At 44.7% G+C, this 20,964-nt stretch overlaps 1 protein-coding gene across 1 annotated transcript in view; it reads left to right on the top strand.

Moving 5' to 3' along the window:
• The window catches only part of GPR180 (G protein-coupled receptor 180), a 550,950-nt gene that overhangs the window by 412,084 nt on the left and 117,902 nt on the right, over positions 1-20,964 (top strand). Inside the window, exon 7 of the mRNA XM_069639768.1 lies at positions 7,565-7,756. Within this exon, the coding sequence (XP_069495869.1) occupies positions 7,565-7,756 (192 nt within the window). The remainder of the gene's footprint in view (positions 1-7,564; positions 7,757-20,964) is intronic.

Here is a 20,964-nt window from a genome sequence, read left to right on the forward strand (position 1 = left end):
CTGTACTTGTCAATGACCAACTGGAATATGAAGTGTCCAGAATATGTGACTCCAGATACAAACATGGTCAGCTCCAGTACCTGGTTGAATGGAAGGGATACCCTCCCAGTGAACGCACTTGGGAACCAATCTCAAACTTAAATACCCCCAGATTACTCAGAAGGTACCATCTCATACACCCGGACAAACCCGGTGGGACGGGTTGTCGGAAGAGGCATGCTTTCATGAACCGTCGGACACGCCCCTTTTGGACCTCCTGGTCCTTGACACATCGGGGCTTACACTCTGTTGTACTTCCAACATGGCCATTTAACACAGAACGCTGCCTACCAGCTTTCACGTCCGACGTAGCAAGTTCTATAAAGAAGCCACGCCGCTGCGGCCCCGCGCGTCTCAACGCTACTGATTGCTGTGGCTAGACGTGTGCTCTGTAGTTCGCCTTCGCTGAACTCTGTTGTTTCCTGGTTCCCGGACCCCCCGCTTCTTCCTACTATCCTCCTTATCCTGTCTTGCTTCCCGGACTCCGAGTACCCGCCTCCGAGTACACCATCTTCGAATCCTGGACCTCCTGGAGTTTCCAATTGACCCTGGATGTAGGAGCTGAACGAACGCTGGAACCCAAAGACGGCCATACAGGGTTGTACAAAACCCAAACCGTACGGAAGAAGACTCCTCCAAAGAACTCCAGCAAGCAGCGAACTCGGGTGAGAAAGTGGGAAACCTGTGACACATTCATAACACTGATGGGGCATTACAGTACAAGCCTATGCCGTTCGGTTTGGCGTCCGCAAGTTCAGTGTTTCAGAGGATTATGGAAAATCTGTTTAAAGGTACCAAGGGCATACATCGCTTTCAGGATGACATCTTGAAATGCGTGTGGGAAGAGGCCGAGCATGACAAGTTGTAAGTGGAGGGTTTAGACACTCTGCAGAGCTGACTGTGAAGAAAGAGAAATGCAAGTTTAATGTCAATGAGGTCCCGTACCTATGGCATGTGATGAATGGGGAAGGGTCTAGACCCAAACCTGAATTGGTGAAGGCAGTAAGGGAAGTGTGTAGGCTTGAAAACAAGGAACAGTTGAGGTTGTTTTTAGCACTTGTGGAGTTCTATGCTACGTTTGTGTTGAATTTATCTGAGAAAACGGTGGATCTGAGGAAAGTATTGAAGTTTGAGTGGTTGGACCCGATGTAAAAAAGCATTCTGGAGTATTAAGGAAGCCTTAATGGAAGTTCCCACGTTACATCGGTTTGAAGTAGCGGCTAAGACTGTGTTGACTGTGGATGCAAGTCTGAGGTGTTTAGATCCAGTATTGAGCAAACGCCATGGAAGACAGGTGGCCATTGCTTTTGCATCAAAAGCACTCAGTGGGAGTGAGAAGAAGTTTACTGTAATCGAGAAGGAGCCCTGGGCATGCTGTTGGGCAGCAAGGTATTTTACATCAAATCTTTGGGGTTTACTGTTTGTGATCAGGAATGATCTCAAGCCATTGGTGCAGTTGGTTTCTACCCGTGGATCTGGTATGGCCACTCCACAGATTGCGAGATGGTTGGCCAACACTCAGGAGTTCAATTTCAAGGTGGCGCATGTGATAGGGAAGGATAATTTAGTGGTGGACTGTTTGTCAAGGTTTTTTCCTTCAGAATGTGTCCGGAAGGAGGTGGGGGAAGAAATGGATAAGTGGGTGTTTTAAGCAATCCGGAGTTGGTGGGCATGATTGTGCCAGAGGTGGAGTGGAAGAAATTGATGGACGAAGATGAGTAACTTAATCGTGTGATAAAGTACACGCAAGAAGGATGGCCTAGTGAGTGAGAGAATTGCTTGAGACTCTCCCAAGGGCCATCCACACAAGAACAGGTCAATGGGCTGTGTTCGTGCTGGTAGAGAGACTCCCAGACCCCCCTTTGATTTGCATATTAAGTAACTTTGGGTCTCACCCTAAGTTACCAGGGGAATCCAGACGTGGACCCCTTGCTCACTGTTCTCAGAGAGGCACAGCTCCATCTCACTGATGATGCCCAACAAGGATGAAACATGTGTATGGGGTTGCTGTTGGTGCTCTTGTTCAGAGATGAATTGCCTAGCATTTCGGTGCTGGACTGCCCCTGGGCAGGACAAAGACTGATATGCAGGGATATTTCTCCTCTGTGAAAGGGACAGTGAGCTAAAGACATGGTTGAGACTCTCCCAGGGGCCATCCACCCAAGAACAGATCAATGGGCTGTGTTCGTGTTGGTAGAGAGACTCCCAGACCCCCCTTTGATTTGCATAAGATAATATCAAGTTGTGCTAGTTCTGAATTATATGTTAATGTATATATGTTGTTCTAGTCATTGTTTACATAGCAACTAGTTGTTTTAGTGTTATGTCTGCAGAATGTGTAAAGGGCATATGTTGTAATATGGAACATGGTGGTCACCAAGTTCCATATTACGTGGGTGGGTTCTACGAGTAGACAGTTAGGTTAGGAGGTAACTGGCTGTGCCGGCATAGGGCTTCTGATGGTGTACTAATTCTGAATAAACCCTTACCCCTCCTTACCAGTTGTCTGTATGATTGCCACAATGTGTTTCTGCTATTGAGCTCAAGAGTGTACATTAACCCTCTGAAAAGGCAGGGTTTTTTTGTTGCATTTGGCTGCCACTTTCATCAAAATTGCCTGGCTCTTGCAAACACTATCTTTGTGGTTTTGCATCCTATTTGAAAAGGGACAGTCAATCTCTATGCCGAGTGAGGCCTTCAGAATCTAATTTGGTTCTAAATTCCTTGATGAGCAACCCCCTTTGAGCATATGGCATCCTGTAACATTGACCCCCTATCCTGAAAAACTGCCTTTCTAATGTGGGGGGCACCTCTGCCAGTAGGGTGGATGAGTTGAAGGCTTTATCATGTAAGTATCCATGCTGACAATGTGGTTTTGGGATCAGTCCCGTCCTTCAACTCCAATGTCCCCTGTCTTTGAGATGCAGTGTCATGGTACTCTGTGGAAGGTATTCAGATGTGACCCGGATGTTAACATTACATTTGGATAGAACTAGATCTTTCTGTAGGTTGCCAGGATGATTGTTTTGTGCATCAATCGCTAAGGCATGTTTTGTACCTGGGCTTTCTGTCCTGGACGGACTCCATTGGCAGTCAACCAGATCTAAGGTAGTATCTGTTGTATTCCAGAAGCACGTGCCCATTTCCAAGACATGTCGGGCGGCCACCTGCACTACTTCCCTGAACGTTCTCTCTAGGTGAGCTGCTTCTTTTGGCTAGGAAGTGTGTGTAACATATTCACTTAAAGCTCGAAGTGGGTGAAAATTCACTCTGGAAAATTTGGCGAATTCATGGTGAAATTTGCCCACTTAGCCAATTTCCATTGTGGATCGAAATTGGTAGTTTTTGACATTTTCACAACTGAAATTTCTTTTTTCCCAAACTAATTGTTTTGGGGGCCACTAAATGTTTTGGGCTTAAAAAACAAAACGTTGACGAAAAATGAAGTTTCAGATGGTTTCCAAACTACAATATCATTTTTTCCACAAAATGTAATTGTTAAGGGCAGAAAATGATTTCAGCAAAATAAAATTTGCCTTAAAAATGACAAAAGCAGGTTAATAAATGTTGCTGCTGACAAAACCAAATTGGAGTCACACTTCACCAATTTCTGTTTGCCAACAGCAGTTTTGCTATCTTCATGAAGTACATTTTTTCATATTACAGTGTGAAGTCAAGAGATGCGGAATAAAATGCAATCTAAAATTGTGCTTTATTATTATTATTATGCTTGATTTCTGATTCTGCACATGCTGTCTTGTACTCCCAATTTTTTTTAACTCTTGCTGGTAAATCCTAACAAACAAAGTGAGTGCGACTATGACGAGAGAATACAGAGAAATTACCTTTGATTGAGTTGCGGGGAATTTTAGCCCCTAGAAAATCCCCATGCTACTGTGCCCCTGGCAGTCACCTTGTTGTGAGCCTGCCCATGATCTTACTTATTATGTTATGTTGTTATGTTAAGTGAATTTGTTAAGCACAGCTAAGACCCGTGGGTATCTTGGCGCTGATAATCCAAAGTCAACCAGAAAGGTTGCCACAAGACGAGAAGGAGGGCAAAAACTCATGATAACTACACAAATAGACGTTTTGTAATCTTGACTTCTTGCAGAATGTAGATTGCAGAATGGGCAGCTGACTGTCACACTGTTAATCCACTAGAACGTTTCTAAAACATTTCTTGAACACAAAATATATAGGAATACTGATGTAGGATGATACTTTTGTGTGAAATGGTATTCAAGCTGTACACTTGCTTCCAGTACCATACAAATCGGGGTATCCTTTGCAAGAAAATTATCTACGGAATTCACCAAGTAAAAAAAACAAAAGCTAGAGATGTGGGTATGCCGTGGTTACAACGATCCTGGGTTGGTAATTGTAAATTGGGTTAACCGTTTTTTGTCATGGCGACCAATTACATATGTATGTGTGGAGGATTACCATCTGGCAAGGCTGAAAAGCCCAAGCATTTTATTTTTTTAAAATAATGAAATGATGCAGAAAATCAATTTTTGAAGGGGGATCTGCTAACCAGACCTCCTTTCATTAAACTCCATGCCAAAATCATAGTGTACACCTGCGCCCTGCAGCATCACTGTCCTGATCTGCATCCCCTGCTCTTCAGAGGAACAGAGCAGTTTCAGAGGTCATAGGTGCCCTATTTGACCATTTATGTGACAGCCAAGTCACTGTGATGCATAGGTTGCATTTAAGTTTAAACCTCTGTTTCAAAACCATTATAATTATGAAAAATTACCCATCTGGTGGCTGGATAATCTAGACATATAGGCCATACCTACTTTGGTATGGTGGTTTGTAGTTCACATAATTATTAAAGCCACATCTAATGTGTAGCATACCACTGCCATCCGTGTGAGTTCAGAAAGCTATGGGTGGCCATGTGGATTTCAAGTAACATGCTGTTGACACTGTTTGGAATGGTAACTCCTCCCATGATAGGCATGGGATCTCCCAGCTGGCGATGCCATAGAGCCTGGCTTCAAAGAGTCGGATGCATAACCAAGGCCTGCCCCACCATAGGGGGCTGCACACCATAGGGCCTTTACAGCTGCAGGCTGGGAAAGGGGAGGAGTTAGAACTTCCTTCCTTTCTGTGGGCTTTTCTCTACTTCCTGTCACTTCCACTTCCTGTGGAACAAGGTACTCTGTGCATAACATCAGAAGGCACCTGCCACTTGTCCCAAGTACAGGTATTGGATCCCTGAATGCAAGCTTTTATCCAATCTCCTGTGGCCTTCATTCTATAAAAGATTGAGGTCTCCTTCTCCTTCTTTGATTCATTTTTGGATCTTCAAGTACATCATAAAGAATTCATTTGGAACTCTTTTGAGAAAGTTGATCCTTAAAAAGCCCTCAACCATTGTAGTGAAGGAGTGCTCCAAGGCAGAGGAAACCTTTGCTCCCTACCCAATCCCAGGGCTCATTGGTGGGGGAGGACTCTTGCTAAGGGCCAAGGCCTACCACTCTGCTTGCAAACCTCCCTATGCAGGGAGAGCAGAAACTGAAAATTACTCGCCTTGCCCTGGAGCCCCCTGTGGTGGGCCTCCGCATCCTGGGAGACAGAGCATCCAGAATCCATTTTTAACTGAACTGATTTGAGCAATTTTCGAACCATGTTAGACACCTCTGAACCTACACTACCCACCAGTGCTGCCTTTGGCACTCACTCGAACTTCAGACCACTGCTGTTTCCATCCATCAAATCGACTTGATCCTGCATCGCCCCAACAGAGCCTTTTCACTTCGAGGACCAGTACACCATGCAGATGACTTCAAACCGCTGTATCGAAACAAGCATAGAACCGCTAGGACTCGCATTGCAGCTTGACTTGAACTGCTCGATCATTGTGTCACTCGTTGACCGGAACCTTCGGTACGTATCCTTTCACCCTCGATTTTCAAACCACTCCTGGTGATCCATCTACCTGCACCACCCAATGCTGCATTCGAACCGAATGGAGCACAGCTCAAACCGACTCAAAGCCTTGGATCAACGCAACTCAAACCCTGGCTCGACACCATTGAACCGCATAACATTGGAATTCGGCACTTTCAAGTGACCCTGGCCTCTTGGTGCACCCTTTGAGACCATAGGTACTGGATCAGTCCTTTTTGCACCTTTTTCCACCAGGACATACCCTTTTGAGCAAACTTGTTGCATTTCTTTACTGTTTCATCCCCGACAAAGTATCCAGAGTGCCTATACATTCCTGTTGTGCTCCTTCTGTCATTTATAGTGGTGGGATTTTGATAGTGTTTTCAATAGATCATTCTAGGATTAATTTGTTTAACTGAAGTGCATATATATTTTTATAGAAACTTGATTGGATATTCCTTTATTTTGAAACATTTGTACTATTGCTGTTTGGGTTGCTATTGTCTCACATGTACCCTCCTTCTAAAAGTATAGCCTTCCCTCGGTCCACGTTACCACAAAAGGAGAAGGAGGTATATCTCTCGGCTGTGACTGTTTTTACCTTTTATGATTGGGATCATGGTTGGTTTGTAGAAGTGTGGGGGCTGCGTGGACCTTTTAACCATTACTCTTCCTTGCATACTGCAGATCAGAAGTCAGTTTTTGTGTGTGTGTTGGTGCGCTGGAGTGAGGGGGGGGTACGAGGGATAACCCCCCTCCTTAACAGAATAAAAGGTTGACCATGATCAACAATAAAAAGAGTCAACCAAATTTACAATGGCCAAATGGAGGTCGTTGTAAACCCACAGCACCAATAGAGCTATTTTGGATGCAATACCAGGCATGAACGAGGGACTCTTATTCCTCCAATCCACGTTACATAACAAGTGAGATGGACTCTATCTTCATCTAAACCGCAAGTGTTTGTTAATTTACCTAGTCTGCAATCAAGACATTCAAATTAAAATGTCAATTTTTGATTTGCTAACTATATGTGAGGTATCCTTACCATTTTCCAAGGTCGCAAGACAAAGAAGGGCCTTAAAGGGCATGTGCACCAACTTCATGACCAAAGAAAAACTGCATTAACTTCAAGTGCCCTAAAAGGAAAAAGTTGATCTATATTCTACACGACTTTGTAAAAAATCCCCAAACCTGTTTTTGTATACATATAAAAATGCTGACAGATCCAGAAAAAAAAGCACAACTAATGTGATAGCTGCCGATATCATTTATTGTCTGCATGCTTACATTTAAACAAGTTAAATAACCACAAGTAATATACATCCATATATGGGTGTCACACATTTAAAGCAATTTTTTAGAAAGATTGGACAACTCAAATACACAATCTGTCAATGCTGGAAGTCTCAAACTCCTTTTTTGTCTTTGAATTTTACCTTTATTTAATGACCCTAATCACCTACTGTAAGCATTTGGGATGACCTTCATGTGCTTTTTGTTTCTGCGCCTTTCGTCATTCAATCTATTTCTCAACAAGGTCGACATGTTTTATAGGAGGCATGCAGAAATTACAGTCATTTGGCATTTTATGTGGCCTAAAACTATTTATTTTGTTTGACAGGGCATTTTACTTCTTTGGGAGCAGTTTGAAGATAGCACTCACCACAGTTACCATTCACACCACAGTTTAGCAAGAACCCTTCTGCTGGTCCTGCGCCTCTTCCTTGCTCTGTCATTGGCATGTGGTCTTTTGCAAATGATCACAGTGGAAAGGAGCACACTGAAAAGAGGATTTTACATCACATTTGCCAAAGTAAGTTTTACGTTTATGAACAAAATTACCAAAGTCTATAATGATATTCTAATTTCACAGTAATTACATATTATGCAATATATGAAATGACCTCATTATTTGGGTGTGGATTAAGCTGGGTGTAGACACATTTGCAGAGTTGTATTGTGTTAAGTAAGCTTTTAGTTTCACCTTTCTTTTCAAAGTGAATGTCGAACTGGAAAAATGTGTTGACTAAATTAACATACTTCATACTTGGGAACTATAGACTGAAGTTGTTTTCCCCCTTACTTGCAGTCAGGGATGTTGGCAGCTCGATCACCCACAGAGTCACCATTCTCGCAGCAAATATGCATTTGAAATTGGCTGCCAGCAATCACATATATGTTCTTGTCCCCTCCATGTGACCATGTAAATGTCCCAAGGTCTTCTGTGAAATAAGGTTTGGATGGGAAACCATGAGACCATTCATCCGAGGAGGGAAAAGGTGGCATTCTCCAGACCACAGGGAGTATAAAAGGAGGCTTGTAGCTGTTGACTTTTGTAGGCTGGCTCGGACCACCTCCAGATTTCAGCAGCTATCGCTGGGGCCAGTAACACGTGGCTCTCTAGAAGGTTTTCTGTATGACTTTCATGACCCTGAACCATTGACAATGCCTGCTGGGGCTCATAGAATTTATAAGGTAAAACATTTGGCGAGCCAGATTTCTGATCAAGCAGCGCGCTGAAGGGTGCAACAGCACCTAGCTCGCCAGTTAAAGGGAAGGACGCCAGACTGTTCTTCCGCTGGAAACCCTCACATGCCGTTGGGTTTATCGCATGAGAACTTGAACAACAAAAGCCCACAATACAGACAAGGACTCCTGGCAAGGCGCTTTGAGGGTTTACTCAGTCGGTACCCTTCTTCTGTCCTCCTTTTCAAGCACTCTCCCAGGTGTCCAGCTTCTCGGGTTCCTTTTGTTCGGCTTTAAAGGAGCCTCTGGCTGCTCCATCTTGCATTTGGTTTCCTGTAACACTCCTTGAGGAATTGGTTTTCTAAACTTTCACTGTAGCGTCTTCTAGTCCCCGGGCTTCTTCCGCATTCACCCGAGGTCTCTCTCTCAGACCATGGGTTTTCTTCAGCACTTGCACCAATAGCTATTCCGTCCCCACTAATTAAGGCACACATGATTTCACCCTCCTGCCAGGGATCTCTCTTCTTTACAAAGCGGTTCACCCTGGGGGGGCCCCCTTCGGCTGGGCTCAGAGACCTTTCGCTAGGACTACCTTTTTTCCAGCAGCATACGTTTCTGTGATTCGGTTCTCCAGGTTAATTCTCTCCAGAGTAACTGCTTTAGGCCTCAAAGACATGGCCTACCACTTTCCAGGTATAAGCTTTCTTGTGTATTCAGTGATGTCTTGGGAGCATGCCAGCTTCCCACAACCCAAATTTCATCACTTGCTTCTACACTTTTATGGTTCCTCTTGGGGTTTGGTATGTGTCTCTTCCCTTGAGGTTGACTAAGGTTGTTATAGGTTTTTTTTCTGGGTTTTGTATATGTTGCTAGCTTGTGCTTTCATTAAAGTATTATCAAATCCTTCTACCCGATAATCTTGGCATTAGCTAATTTGGTGGTTTCCCTCAATAGGTTGTTCAGAGTCTTTAAATGCTGCCATCTTGGAATTCTCCTGTGTTGTGTGCTAGTGTCTGCTTCTTTCCGCAGCTGCAGAGTAATGACCTTTATTGTCTTGCTGATTCTCTGTCCAAAAGCTGGGACTGCAGCTGTTCAAAAAGCTGGGACTGCAACTGTTCAAACCCTTTGCTTGGTGAGTTCGGGAACTTCTTTTTTCCAGGTGTGTGTACTAATTTCTAAACCATGTGGCAGTCGAGCTGGTACGGGTTCGTATGTTGCCTTGAAAGGGGTTCACAGCAATAGGAATTGGGTGCTCCCATGTTATTTGGATCCATTCCATATACTAGTTATCATGCAAGGATGCATACACATTCTGTACCCAGGTGTGAGGGGTCAGTAATGCGAGGCGGTCAACTGTTTGATGATTTATCAAAATATGCCATTTTATTCTTAAAATAATGTTTAAAAAAATGCTGCACTGTCCCTTCACTGCTGAGGAATTCCCTGCCTAAGCAAAGCTAAGGGAACACTGTCTAACACGGAATGACTGGACCTCACAATAAGCAACCCACTCACAAAGAAAACATATGCCAAAACAACATGACATGAATAACATTGACAGTTCCTGAATGATCTTCCACTGTCCTGGGTAATCTCCCTTCCCCAGGATTCCAAGTCACTTCTGCAAATGTTCAGCCAAAGAAAGAAAAGTCTTGAATAATTTCTTGATCTTTGAAAGTCAAAGTAAAAGTTCATAAACGAAAGTTCCACTGACAACAAATCTCTTCTCCTGGCTGAAATATCCAATTTCCACTTCTAGCCAAAATATCACCATTGGTACTCCTGGCCACAATGCTTTTCGACCTCTTTAAGAAGGCTTGCCACAGTTAAAAAAAAATGCAATATCCACACTGTTAATAAAATACACTTCTTGAACAACAGTTAGGATTTCTTGAGTTACAGGTTTTAGCATTCACAGTGGTATGTTTGTCAGGATGACTTCTCACTGCTGCTGCTTCCACTTCAACAACCACACTTCTACCTCTTTTACAATGAGAACAGTTACCACCATACTCCACCTTGTTTAGTCTACTGCAATGTTGCATACACTGACATTTAGAAATACCAACACAGATTCAGTACTTTGGACTACTACCACAGCTTCAATAATTTGTACTTTTAGACAGGCTTCTACAAGATAAGTACTTCAACAGCCTCTGGTAGGCAAGGCACTGTTCCTCTGAATATCTCTCTTCAAAAGGGACAGCCTCTTGTCTGTCTGCCACAATAAAAACTGAGTTTGTCGCTTAGACTCAGTTCTCTCTGTCTGCCACAGTCTTTGGCACTACAGGTTGTGTCTACTTCAAGATAGTGTTTACAAGCATCCAGTTTCCCTTCCCCAGCTTTACTTATAACTTTCTGCCAGCTATCATCCTAAGTAGTTACCCAGAAGCCTTGATTCAGGCAATGCTTCACGTAATGCTTGCTGTGAGAAACCAGAAGGTGTCTCACAGACTAGACCCGAGGATCTGTCCTCCAGGTGGCCAGGACACAGCCACCGCTTTTGGATCCAGTTCTTGGGGGTGGACCAGTGCGGGAGGATCACCTGGGTGAGGAGTCTTGAGGGAGTGGGACGCCGATGGTGAGACGCGGTATCCCTCCCCCTGTAACACCTTTTCCCCATCCTGGTAGGATACTTAGGGACTTTATCTCCCTACCACCTCTCCCCTTCCCCTACACAAACACGTTCTCACGGACAGCCTGCTGTGGGAGAAAACAGCCTTACACCAGAGCATTACAACTGACATGTCCCAATACTGTGGCCAGGCAGAGTCCGGCAATTATGGTTAACGACTCACACCTGACTCCCATTAAGCTTCCTCACATGGATAAAAAGCGGAGCATGAGAGCACGATCTGAGTGAGGTAAAGCACACAAAGAAATAGCATTTGCTAGACGGCAGCTGTACGAGGAAACCAGACTAAAGAGTCCTGCTTTGTGTGTCAGATACCCGGGACCCTCCTGCATGACTGAGCAAGTCGGGGAGGAGCTACAGCCACCGTTGTACTGTCCTTGGCTCCAGGATCAAAGCAGCGCCAGAGAAATCAACAACGTCAGTGAGTTGGGGAGTTTGATGCAAGACCGGTCTGTGTTGAAGTCAAGGTTGCAAGTGGCAACATTATGAGGAATGCAAGAGCAAAGAATTAACCCATGTGATGAAAGACGTGAGTAAAGCTCAATTACTAATGGATGTTTGAACTTTAATGTGAAACTGTAAAGGTGCGAAATAAAGTAAGTGGTCTGGCACCGCAGGTGTGCTCAATGGCAGAAACGAAAGTGGAAGATTCGTAAGAACGTTGTGTGAAGTGAATCGAATTGGTCCTGCGACGGTTTAAGCAAAACCCATCGCACATTTGAAAGTCTTCGATTTTTGATATGAAGAGGAAAACGTAGAAAGTTAGAATACATGGTCCGAGCCCGATCAAAGTAGACCAATTGTGAACATTGTACTAAGGGAGACCCATGATGAACACTGGAAGCAAGTACTTGTGAATGTGAAAATCCTGATAAGAAAGGAACTTGGGTGCTTGTTACAACAGGCCCTCTACAGTAAGAGAATGTTACTGAGGAAAAAGGCTATGGTGGAAGGCCCTTTTACCTATGCTTTGAACTGTATCCTCATGGCAGAGAAGCCAGAGTGTGTGCGATGCTCGAATGTGCCGCCTTACCCCGTGCTGAAAACGTGGGGAAGGGAAGCCAATTGCTTAACTCCTGACATATTATTTCTTGAACACTTTTCTTTTTTATTACACTATTGTCCCGCACCATTTGTATTTAGAAGTAAGGAGTGGCAATAGGTTTATTAATATAGGCCCTTTTATTTTGACAGGAATGCGTTATTATTATTTGATGGTTTTAGCTTGCTCCAATCCTTAGATTTAGGCTTAGATAGGCGTTCACCCAAGCCATTAAAGTTCAATAAACACCCTTGAACTGTGATCACTTGTATCTTTCTTCACTGTTTGATACCAGGCAATCCTTACATGGCATACTTGTATTTTAGGTCAATTCACTGTTGGTAACTTCACAACACAGTTAGATTGCTTTTTAACTTTGCGAAAGGCTGATATTGTAGTTAATATGGGGAACCTCTTGATTTGGGCAATGCTTATTCTCTGCTTTAACTTTGAATTTGTGAAAGGTATGCCTTGTTAAAGTAAATAATAGAATATAGTCTGTCTTCAGAAATCACAAGTAGGCACACTCGACCACTTCTTGATGTTGTGTTCAAAGTTTAAAGATCTTTAAGTTCGATATTGAATTGTATTCCCGTGTAAAGTGAAGGATAGAGTTCAACCCTCCTTTGGGAATCATAGTTAGCCACACGCGACCACTCCTTGATGTTATTTTCACAAGTTAAAGGTTCCAACAGTGTCTTTAGTAAGGTTAGGCATTCAGTAATGGCCTTCGCAACGTTCACCCTCCTTCGAAGACACGCAACCACTTCTTCGAATAGTAACTGTCTTAGAATAGTGAACAATGAATGTAAGCAGCATTCTCTTTGTATGCGAGTAAAAAGCCTTTTCATTTGCACGTGAGTGCTGCATTTCCCATTATTCAAGTAATTCAGAGTCAAAAAACTACTTCTACTCGCTTTAACTCACATGCGAGGGAACTGGATACTGTTGCCGGCAGTGTTTGCGCAAGCTATTAGAATGCTGAGATTCATCCTCAACACTTGCTCTGTGGGTCGCACTGCTTCTACGATCTCTACCATCACCTTTACTGCTTCTGGCTGCTTACGGACCCACACCCTTCCTCAATGAACGTGTCTTCAGTCCAGCATCATGTTTCTGGAGCCCATCTTGCTCCTGAGATCCCCGGCTTGGTAACTGCTCCTCCCCTCAGTCTCCAGCACGTTCAGAACGCGGGAACCACGGCAAGAGATGGAGGAAAAATGTGGAATAAATCTTCGATATTAGCCAAAAAGGCCTGTAACTCTTTCTTTGTTTTGAGAGGGGACATTTTCATTACAACCTCAACTTTATCTGATTGGGGTTGCGCTAGACCATTTCCTACAAAGAAGCCCAAGTATGTTACTGCTGATCTAGCTAAGCAGCATTTTTTGGGGTCAGCTGTTAGCCCAGCTTTCCTCAAGGCTCTGGTGGCTTGGTACAAATGGAACATATGTTCAGGCCAAGTTTTGCTATATATGATCTCTTTTTCATTCAAATCATCTATTATGGGAATAGGATAGCTATCAAATTGGGACACATCATTCACTTATCTGAATCTATACAAAATTTTCCAGGTATCTTGTTTGGCAACTAAAATTATCTGGGAGAACCATGGGCTGTCAATAACGTCGCCTTCAACATAGCCTCTACTTTCTGAATGATTTGCTTTCTGCTTTCAGGGAAGCAGTAAGGTTTTTGATGTTCTACCTGTCTTGGAGGAGTACATATTGATGGAGAATTGGTCCAGCTTGCCCCTCAAGGGGGGTGGAGGGGGCAGGTCCAACCTCGGGACCTCGCAGCAAGAACAACCAGGAGACTGATGGGCAAATCAAAGGTCTTATTGGAAAGTACAATACATACAATACAGCATTTGCAATAGAGAGAACAACAAGTGAGTGGATCAGTTGCCAAACAGAGCGCTCTGCCCCTAATGGGTCAGAGCTTATGTTTTATAGCATGGCATAAGCATCAGTACTAGTTTCAGTATATTTTCCAACAATAGTTAAAAATAATTTTACAAAATAGTCTCAATTGTACTTGGCAAGTTGTATAGAAATTGAAGCAATTTCCACTATTCTTAGCTAGTTATGCAAATGATTATTTAATCTAATAAGTTGAGTCAAAAAATGTAAGGACAAACAGCTTCCTTAGCGGTATAAGGCTCATATCCATTGCATTTCAGAGCTAGATCCATCTTTAGGGCTAAGCAATGAATTGTACACACACGTTACATAAATAGTCGTAAGATAACAATGAATCAATGCATACATACCAATTTTGATCAAGTCGTATAAACAGAAATGCATAGAGAAAAACAAAGGTAAAAGATGAGTGATTAAAAAAAGGGAGTGACTAGAAAAAAAAAATGGCCTCTGCTAGGGTCCAGAAAACGTAAGAGGGCTTTGAACCATTCCCAAGAGTTTCTTTTGATCTGTTACGTGTACTGGTGTGGGAAAAGAGGAGTGTGCCTGATGGCAGCATGAATGTATCAGATGATACATGTACACGTCCAATGGTTGGGCAACCATTGGTAGGCAGCAGAATCACAAAGGAAGGTACAGTCCCCTGTAAATTGACTGTGCTTTGTTTGCATTAAGGTGTATTCCTGGGAATGTTATGTTTGCATCTAAGTTGAGGGTGAGGTTGGTGCAGCGGTCAAACACATATGTTGGTGTATTTCCGAATAATATAGTGCCATTGTCTGTGAAGGATATAATGGCCTGCGGGACATACGCTGTTGATGTTTTGGGTGGTCGTATGGTGCTACCTTCGGGTAAGAAGAATACCTGTGGAAAGGTGTAGTTGAGAGCGGGGCACTTGGAGTCAGACAGGTTCAGATAATAACACCATTCAGCCAAGTCAAAGGGAATAAGAATAAAAGGTATTTGTCTGGTAGCATGTGTGAGGGTGTGTGCACATATATAACACTCTGAGGCATTCATCAGATCAGCATAGGCCCATGAGAAGTTGAGGAATGTATTTGTGTCGGGTGTAGGACCGAGAGCCTTCGCAAGAGGACGTTTGTTCTAAATCATTCAGCGATCATGGCCATCTTTCTCACCTGACCCATGCCCTATTTTCACGGCAAGCCCTGCCTGTGTAATAAGTTCCAGCACCACTACTGGACTGCATACCTGCCAATTAAGACCTCCTGCTACAGACGCCTGCACCAACTTAGGTGCCTCATTGACAACCAGTCTATCTCATCCGAAAATCGATATAGGCGTTCAGCAGTCCCAAACAACGTCCTGATGACAGTTCGGATCCTTCATCTGTGAACATTCTCTACGCAGTGAAGGCTGACTATCCCCCGAACCAGAAACACCTGCATAATTTATGTGTCGACTGTAATACCTTACTACTAAATCTAATAGTAGTATTTGGAATGAATACGATACACATATGCTACTAACCCTCACTTCACTCAACTGTGATGTTAACAACAGTTTTTTACTTGTTTCACCTTCCATTATAAGCCGAATGAGGCTCATATGTGACAGTTATAATTTGTTTTTCTTTGTGTTTTTTTCTTTTTGTGAACAAACTTTTAACATAGATGTGTCCAAACCCATGAATAAATTGAATCGGTTTTCAAAACCCAAACTATTGTTTGACCCTAACTAGCTAGTTCTTCAACACTAGCTTCCTGCCTGTCTTGACCTACCTATCCTAAACAATTGATATGGGGTAGCTATTGACTCTATTTCTCCTCCTTATGAAGTGAAGGGCAGCAATTAAATTAAAAGAGCGAGATATGGCAACATGTTTGCTATGTGTTGGGTGCAGGAATGGCACTACTTGTGGTATCTAGTTCAGCAATTCCCCAGCTTGATTGGCATATATTACAGTAGTGTATATAGAAATACAGGCGTGGAAAGTAGTGAGGTGGGAGAGAAAGAGCAGGGCCCAAGATTTTAGGATAAAGATCAATCCCACTTATTATAATAAGCAATTTAGCCCACCAGTCAGGGCATAATCTGTTCCATGGGATGTTTGCCTGTGTATCTTATGACTCGGCATAGTGAGCAGTAATCATTAGTAGGACCTCATGGGCAAGATAGGCAGGTAATCAGACAGTCGATATTTAAGCTATTGTAAAGATCTGGTAATGGCATTCTTAGCTTGAGCAGTCTAGCCCTACACAGTTTGGGGCCTTGTGCCCAAAGGTTCCAAGCAATTTCTGTGATCCCTGGCCCTGCGATTCCGGGGATAGCAGGTGGCAAAGTTCAGGAAGCCAGCAGAGTAGAGGCTTGGTCAGGCGTGGAGCAGGAACATAAAAGGTCGGCGTGCTAACAAATGTCTCCAGGCTGGTAGCTCTGTAGCAACGGAGGTAGTAGTACCAGGGTGTCCCTGCTCGACTAATGAGCCAAGGGGACCCCGACACTTCATATGGGTCTGGTGGAGCTGGTCTGTGATGCAGGAGACAAAGGAGCAGAGGCAATTGCTGAGGCGCTAGGCTCACTCGGCTGGCCCGCAGACCTTTTGGACTGGTGGGCACTTGTGCCTATACTCCAGGTACGCAGCTTTCTTATGGCTGCATGAAGAAGCAAAAAAGGTTTTTGAGAGTGTTGGGCCACCTGCAGAAGGCAGGTGCAACCGGAAAAGGTTTTGAGAGCATTGGGCCATCCGCAGAAGGCAGGTGTAGCATGAAGTTGGTGCGTTTTACCTGCTGATGATGATGATGATGATGATGATGGTGCTGGTGGCAGAACTCTGTAAGTTATACCTCTGGACTGGTATTGCAGTGTTGCATAGAAGCACAGGATGGGGTGCCTCAAAGGGCGTGTCCTCTGTGGCCCTGGTGGGCAGATGCAGCATGGGGTCTTTGTCCTGGACCACTGGAGGTGGCAGCTAGTCTGGTTATTCCGCAGTCGCTGGTGGTGAGGCAGCGTCATCCTTGTCTTTTGGCTGTGGATCTTCGTCAGCTGGTGGTGCTGTCTTTACACACTGGCTAGCATTGACCCAGGCGTTGTGTCCCCTGCAAAGAACAACTGCGTGGCTTGCCAACAGTATTTGGTAGGTGTCCTTCCATCCAGGATGTAGCAATGATTTCCGCTGATGGACATTTAAGACTACCCTAGCCCCCTGCAGGAGGCTGTGGCACAGTGTGCCAGGTGGTCGAACAAGAGCTTTTTGGATCTGCTGGAAGTGAGAACTGACAGTGAGCATTCATTTTTTGCAATAGGAAAAAACAAGATCATTATTCAGTTGCAAATTACACCGTTCTGGGGACACTGGGGGAGCCACGGGCATCCTCATGAATCTGCCCATTACAATTTCATGTGGCGACAGTCCACAGGTTCTATTTACAGGGGTAGGCCTCGGTCTATCCAGAAAATGAAATGTACCAATGTTGACCACAACATACCCGAAGGAGGCACATTTTTGCTTTGATATGAAGTCTATTTGCAAGTTCATGAAAGGCCCGTGAGGTGGGTCAAGTGCCCCGAGAGTTGTTTTGACAGGTTTTCTCGGGTTGAATGTCATGCATGTGGTGGAGTGAGCAGCACAGTGCTTTTCTGCAGTGGAGCGAACCAGTATCATGGGACCTCAGCGTCATCTTCCCTTTGCTGGAGAGTGACAGAGTGAGCAACACGTGCTAAGAGAGGGTGGGGCATTAACTGGCCATGCTATCAGGCCATAGGTGATCAGAGCAACATGTACATTCTTTACATTCCCAGTTCTGTTTCTCGTCCTGAGGGGCCGCCTCTTGGAGGTCTGCAAGAACGGAAAGGGATGCTAGGGGATTCCCATAGGAGAGGAGGAACAGCAGCACATAGTCAGGAGCCTGAAAGCCATGGAGGGACGCATTGTTGGCATACTGGTCTGCCAAAGCATTTCCCTGGGAAATGCTGTCCGAGTCCCCGGTATGGGCCTTACATTTCACAATGGCCAACTCGGTGGGTAGCAAAATAGCGTTAAGCAGTGCTTCAAGATAGGGTGCATTGAGGATAGGAGTACTTTTGTCAGTGAGATAACCTCTGTTTCCAGAGAGTCCTATAGTCATGAGAGATACCAAAGGCATAACTGGAATCTGTGTATATAGTAGCTGTGCATTGTGTGGCGATTGTGCAGGCCCTGGTGAGGACAATGAGCTCTGCAACTTGTGCAGAGTTTACTGATGGGAGCTGAAAGGCTTCTAATGCCTCAAAGGTGTTACAAACTGCAAAGCCTGCCCAGACATTTCCTGTGCAGTCCCTAAAACGTGACTTATCAACAAACGGAACTAAATCAGTATTGAGGATGTGGACATCTTTGAGGTTGGGTCGTGAAGAGGATACTATATCAACTGCAGCAAGGCAATCGTGTGGTTGACCATCCGCAGGAGTGGGTAAAAGAGAGGCAGAATTTAGAAGAGCACATCTGATGAGAGTGATATTGGTGCTTTAGAGGATTAGTCTCTCATACTTGGTAAGGAGTGCAGCTGATAGGTGCTGTGTTTTACTCTGAGCAGCAATGCTAGTACAGAGTGTGGCAATGCCACGTTTATGTGGTGTACCAGTGCAATGTTGTCAGCTTTGGAGAACAAGAGTGTGGCGGCAGCCTCCACCCTTAAAGATTTGGGGAAGGCAGAGGCTACAAGGTCTAACTGTGAGCTGAAGTAGGCTACAGGGCGTTGTAGCTCCCCATGCTTCTGTGTGAGTACGCCTAAGGCATTCACCTCTTTCTCATCACAGTACAGGGTGAAGAATTTGGAATAATTTGGGAGTGCTACAGCAGGGGCAACAGACAGGGCAGTTTCAATTTCAGCAAAGGCAGTAATAGACTCTGGAGAGCATGCAAGTTTATCAGGTGAGGAATCTAATAGCATCTTCTGCATGGGCACTACAATGGAGGCGTAATCAATGATCCAAGGTCAGCAGAAATTGCTCATACCTAAGAAAGAGCGCAGTCGCCTTTTGGTGTCAGGAATGGGGCATTGCACAATGCATGCAACACGGGTGGGGGCAAGGTGCCTAGCGCCGTGGGAGAGGTCATGTCCTACGTAACGGACAGTGGGGAGGCACAGCAGGAGTTTTGACTTATTAACCTTGTACCCTTTGGCAGCCAAGGCAATGAGTAGAGTGTGCGAGTGGACACAGCAAGCCTCAAAGGAGGGAGGCGCTAACAGGAGATCTACGTATTGTAACATCGTTGGAGCCTTGTGGGAAGGAGATATCTTGGAGGTCTTCCCGTAATATTTGGGAGAAGAGGGAGGGGGAGTCAAAGCCCATGGGGAGGGATCGTAAGCGAGTTTGGCGCTGTTTGTATGTGAAGGCAAAGAGGTATTGTGAGTCTTTGTGCATTGGGACAGAAAAGAAAGCTGAGGCTAGATCAATGCATGTAAAGAAGGTGGCATTGGGAGGGAGACATGAGGATAAGTGATAGGATCTGACACAACTGGGTGAGGAGGGATGACCGCTTTATTGAGAGCTCTTAGATCATGTGTGAACCAGTACTTGCCTGTCCCCTTTTTGGCCAGAGGGAGTATGGGGGTAGTGGTGTATAAAATACCTTGGTCAAGGAGTGATTTGAATGACAGGGTTGATATCTTCTTCTGCTTGGGGTGAGATCCTGTACCGCGACACTCGTGGCAGAGGAACCACAGGATTCAAGGTGATGCATACTGGTTTGGCAGAGATGATGTGTCCCACATCATTAGCATGGGAAGCCCACAATGAGACAGCAAGTGAGTCAAGGAGGTATTGCACCTGTGTTGTTTGCGCGTGGTTGAGGGAGGCAGGACTCCCTGGAGGTGTGGGTGGGAGCAACAACTGTTGTAGGAGAAGGAAACATTCAACCTGTTTAGACTGTGGGACCTCTAGGTAAATACCATCAGGAGACCAATAAATGGTACAATTCATTTTGCATAATAAATCAATACCCAACAAATTTGCAGATGAACACGGGCTAGGGAGAAAAGTATGTTGGTTAGAAATGGGGCAATTGAAACAGATCCATTATTTGACACACGATGTGGGATAGTCGGCCCAGACATTCCAATACTATTAACAATTTGACAAGAAACATCAATATGAGGGAATTCAGTAGCCCTTAAAGTGGACTGGAGGGCACCGGTGTCAACCATACAATGCACATTCTGTCCCTGAATGTTGTGGTGGAGATGAGGACCGGACTGGTCCAGGGATAGCAAAGCAGCAGACAGCATGGCATGGCAGCATGCATATCTTGGTAGCCCCCTCCTGATATTGGAGGAGGAGGCGGCAGAGATGGTGGGGGCGATGGAGAAAAGGCAGTGTTGGGAGGAGGAATGATGAAATAATTTCTGTTGAGAGTGGGACCATATTGCCGAGGTTTGGTAGGGCATTGTTGGATCAGGTAGCCAGCCGGCTTACAATATCTGCAAAAAGGTTGGCCCAGTTCAGGCTGTTGGGCCGTCAAAAAGGGGTGTGTAAACCTGCTGAGGCTGTTAGCTTTGGGCAATAGAAGGGGGTTGTTGCATACTTGGCTGGCGTTGGTAAGCTGGGCGTCCCCAGTTCGGTGGAGCAGTTTTTTGTTGAGCGTGCTGCATTTGTAATGCCATGAGGAGGGCGACACCATCTTGTTCTTGCCTTTTCGTTTTGTCATAAGTGTTGTGCAGCCTGCAGTGCTTTTTAAATTGATTCAGCTTGCCACCCAATCTGCATGTTTTTTTAATATTATTTGAAATTTTAGGGAGGAGACCATTAACAAAATGCGAGACCACGGCAGGTTGTGCTTGGTCCCCATCGTTCGCAATGCCAGAGTATTTAGTAAAACGGTCTTGCAATCTAGACAGGTACTCGGATGGTGATTCAGACTGCAGCAATCTTGCCCCAGTCAGATTTGATAGGGTATTTGTGCTTGATGAGGTGGGGGTGAGCACCTCCACGCTAGCACTAATGTCAGTGGTGGCAAG

The sequence above is a fragment of the Ambystoma mexicanum genome, chromosome 7q (genome assembly GCF_040938575.1).
Source record: "Ambystoma mexicanum isolate Mex_15411 chromosome 7q, UKY_AmexF1_1, whole genome shotgun sequence".
Classification (NCBI taxonomy): Eukaryota; Metazoa; Chordata; class Amphibia; order Caudata; family Ambystomatidae; genus Ambystoma; species Ambystoma mexicanum.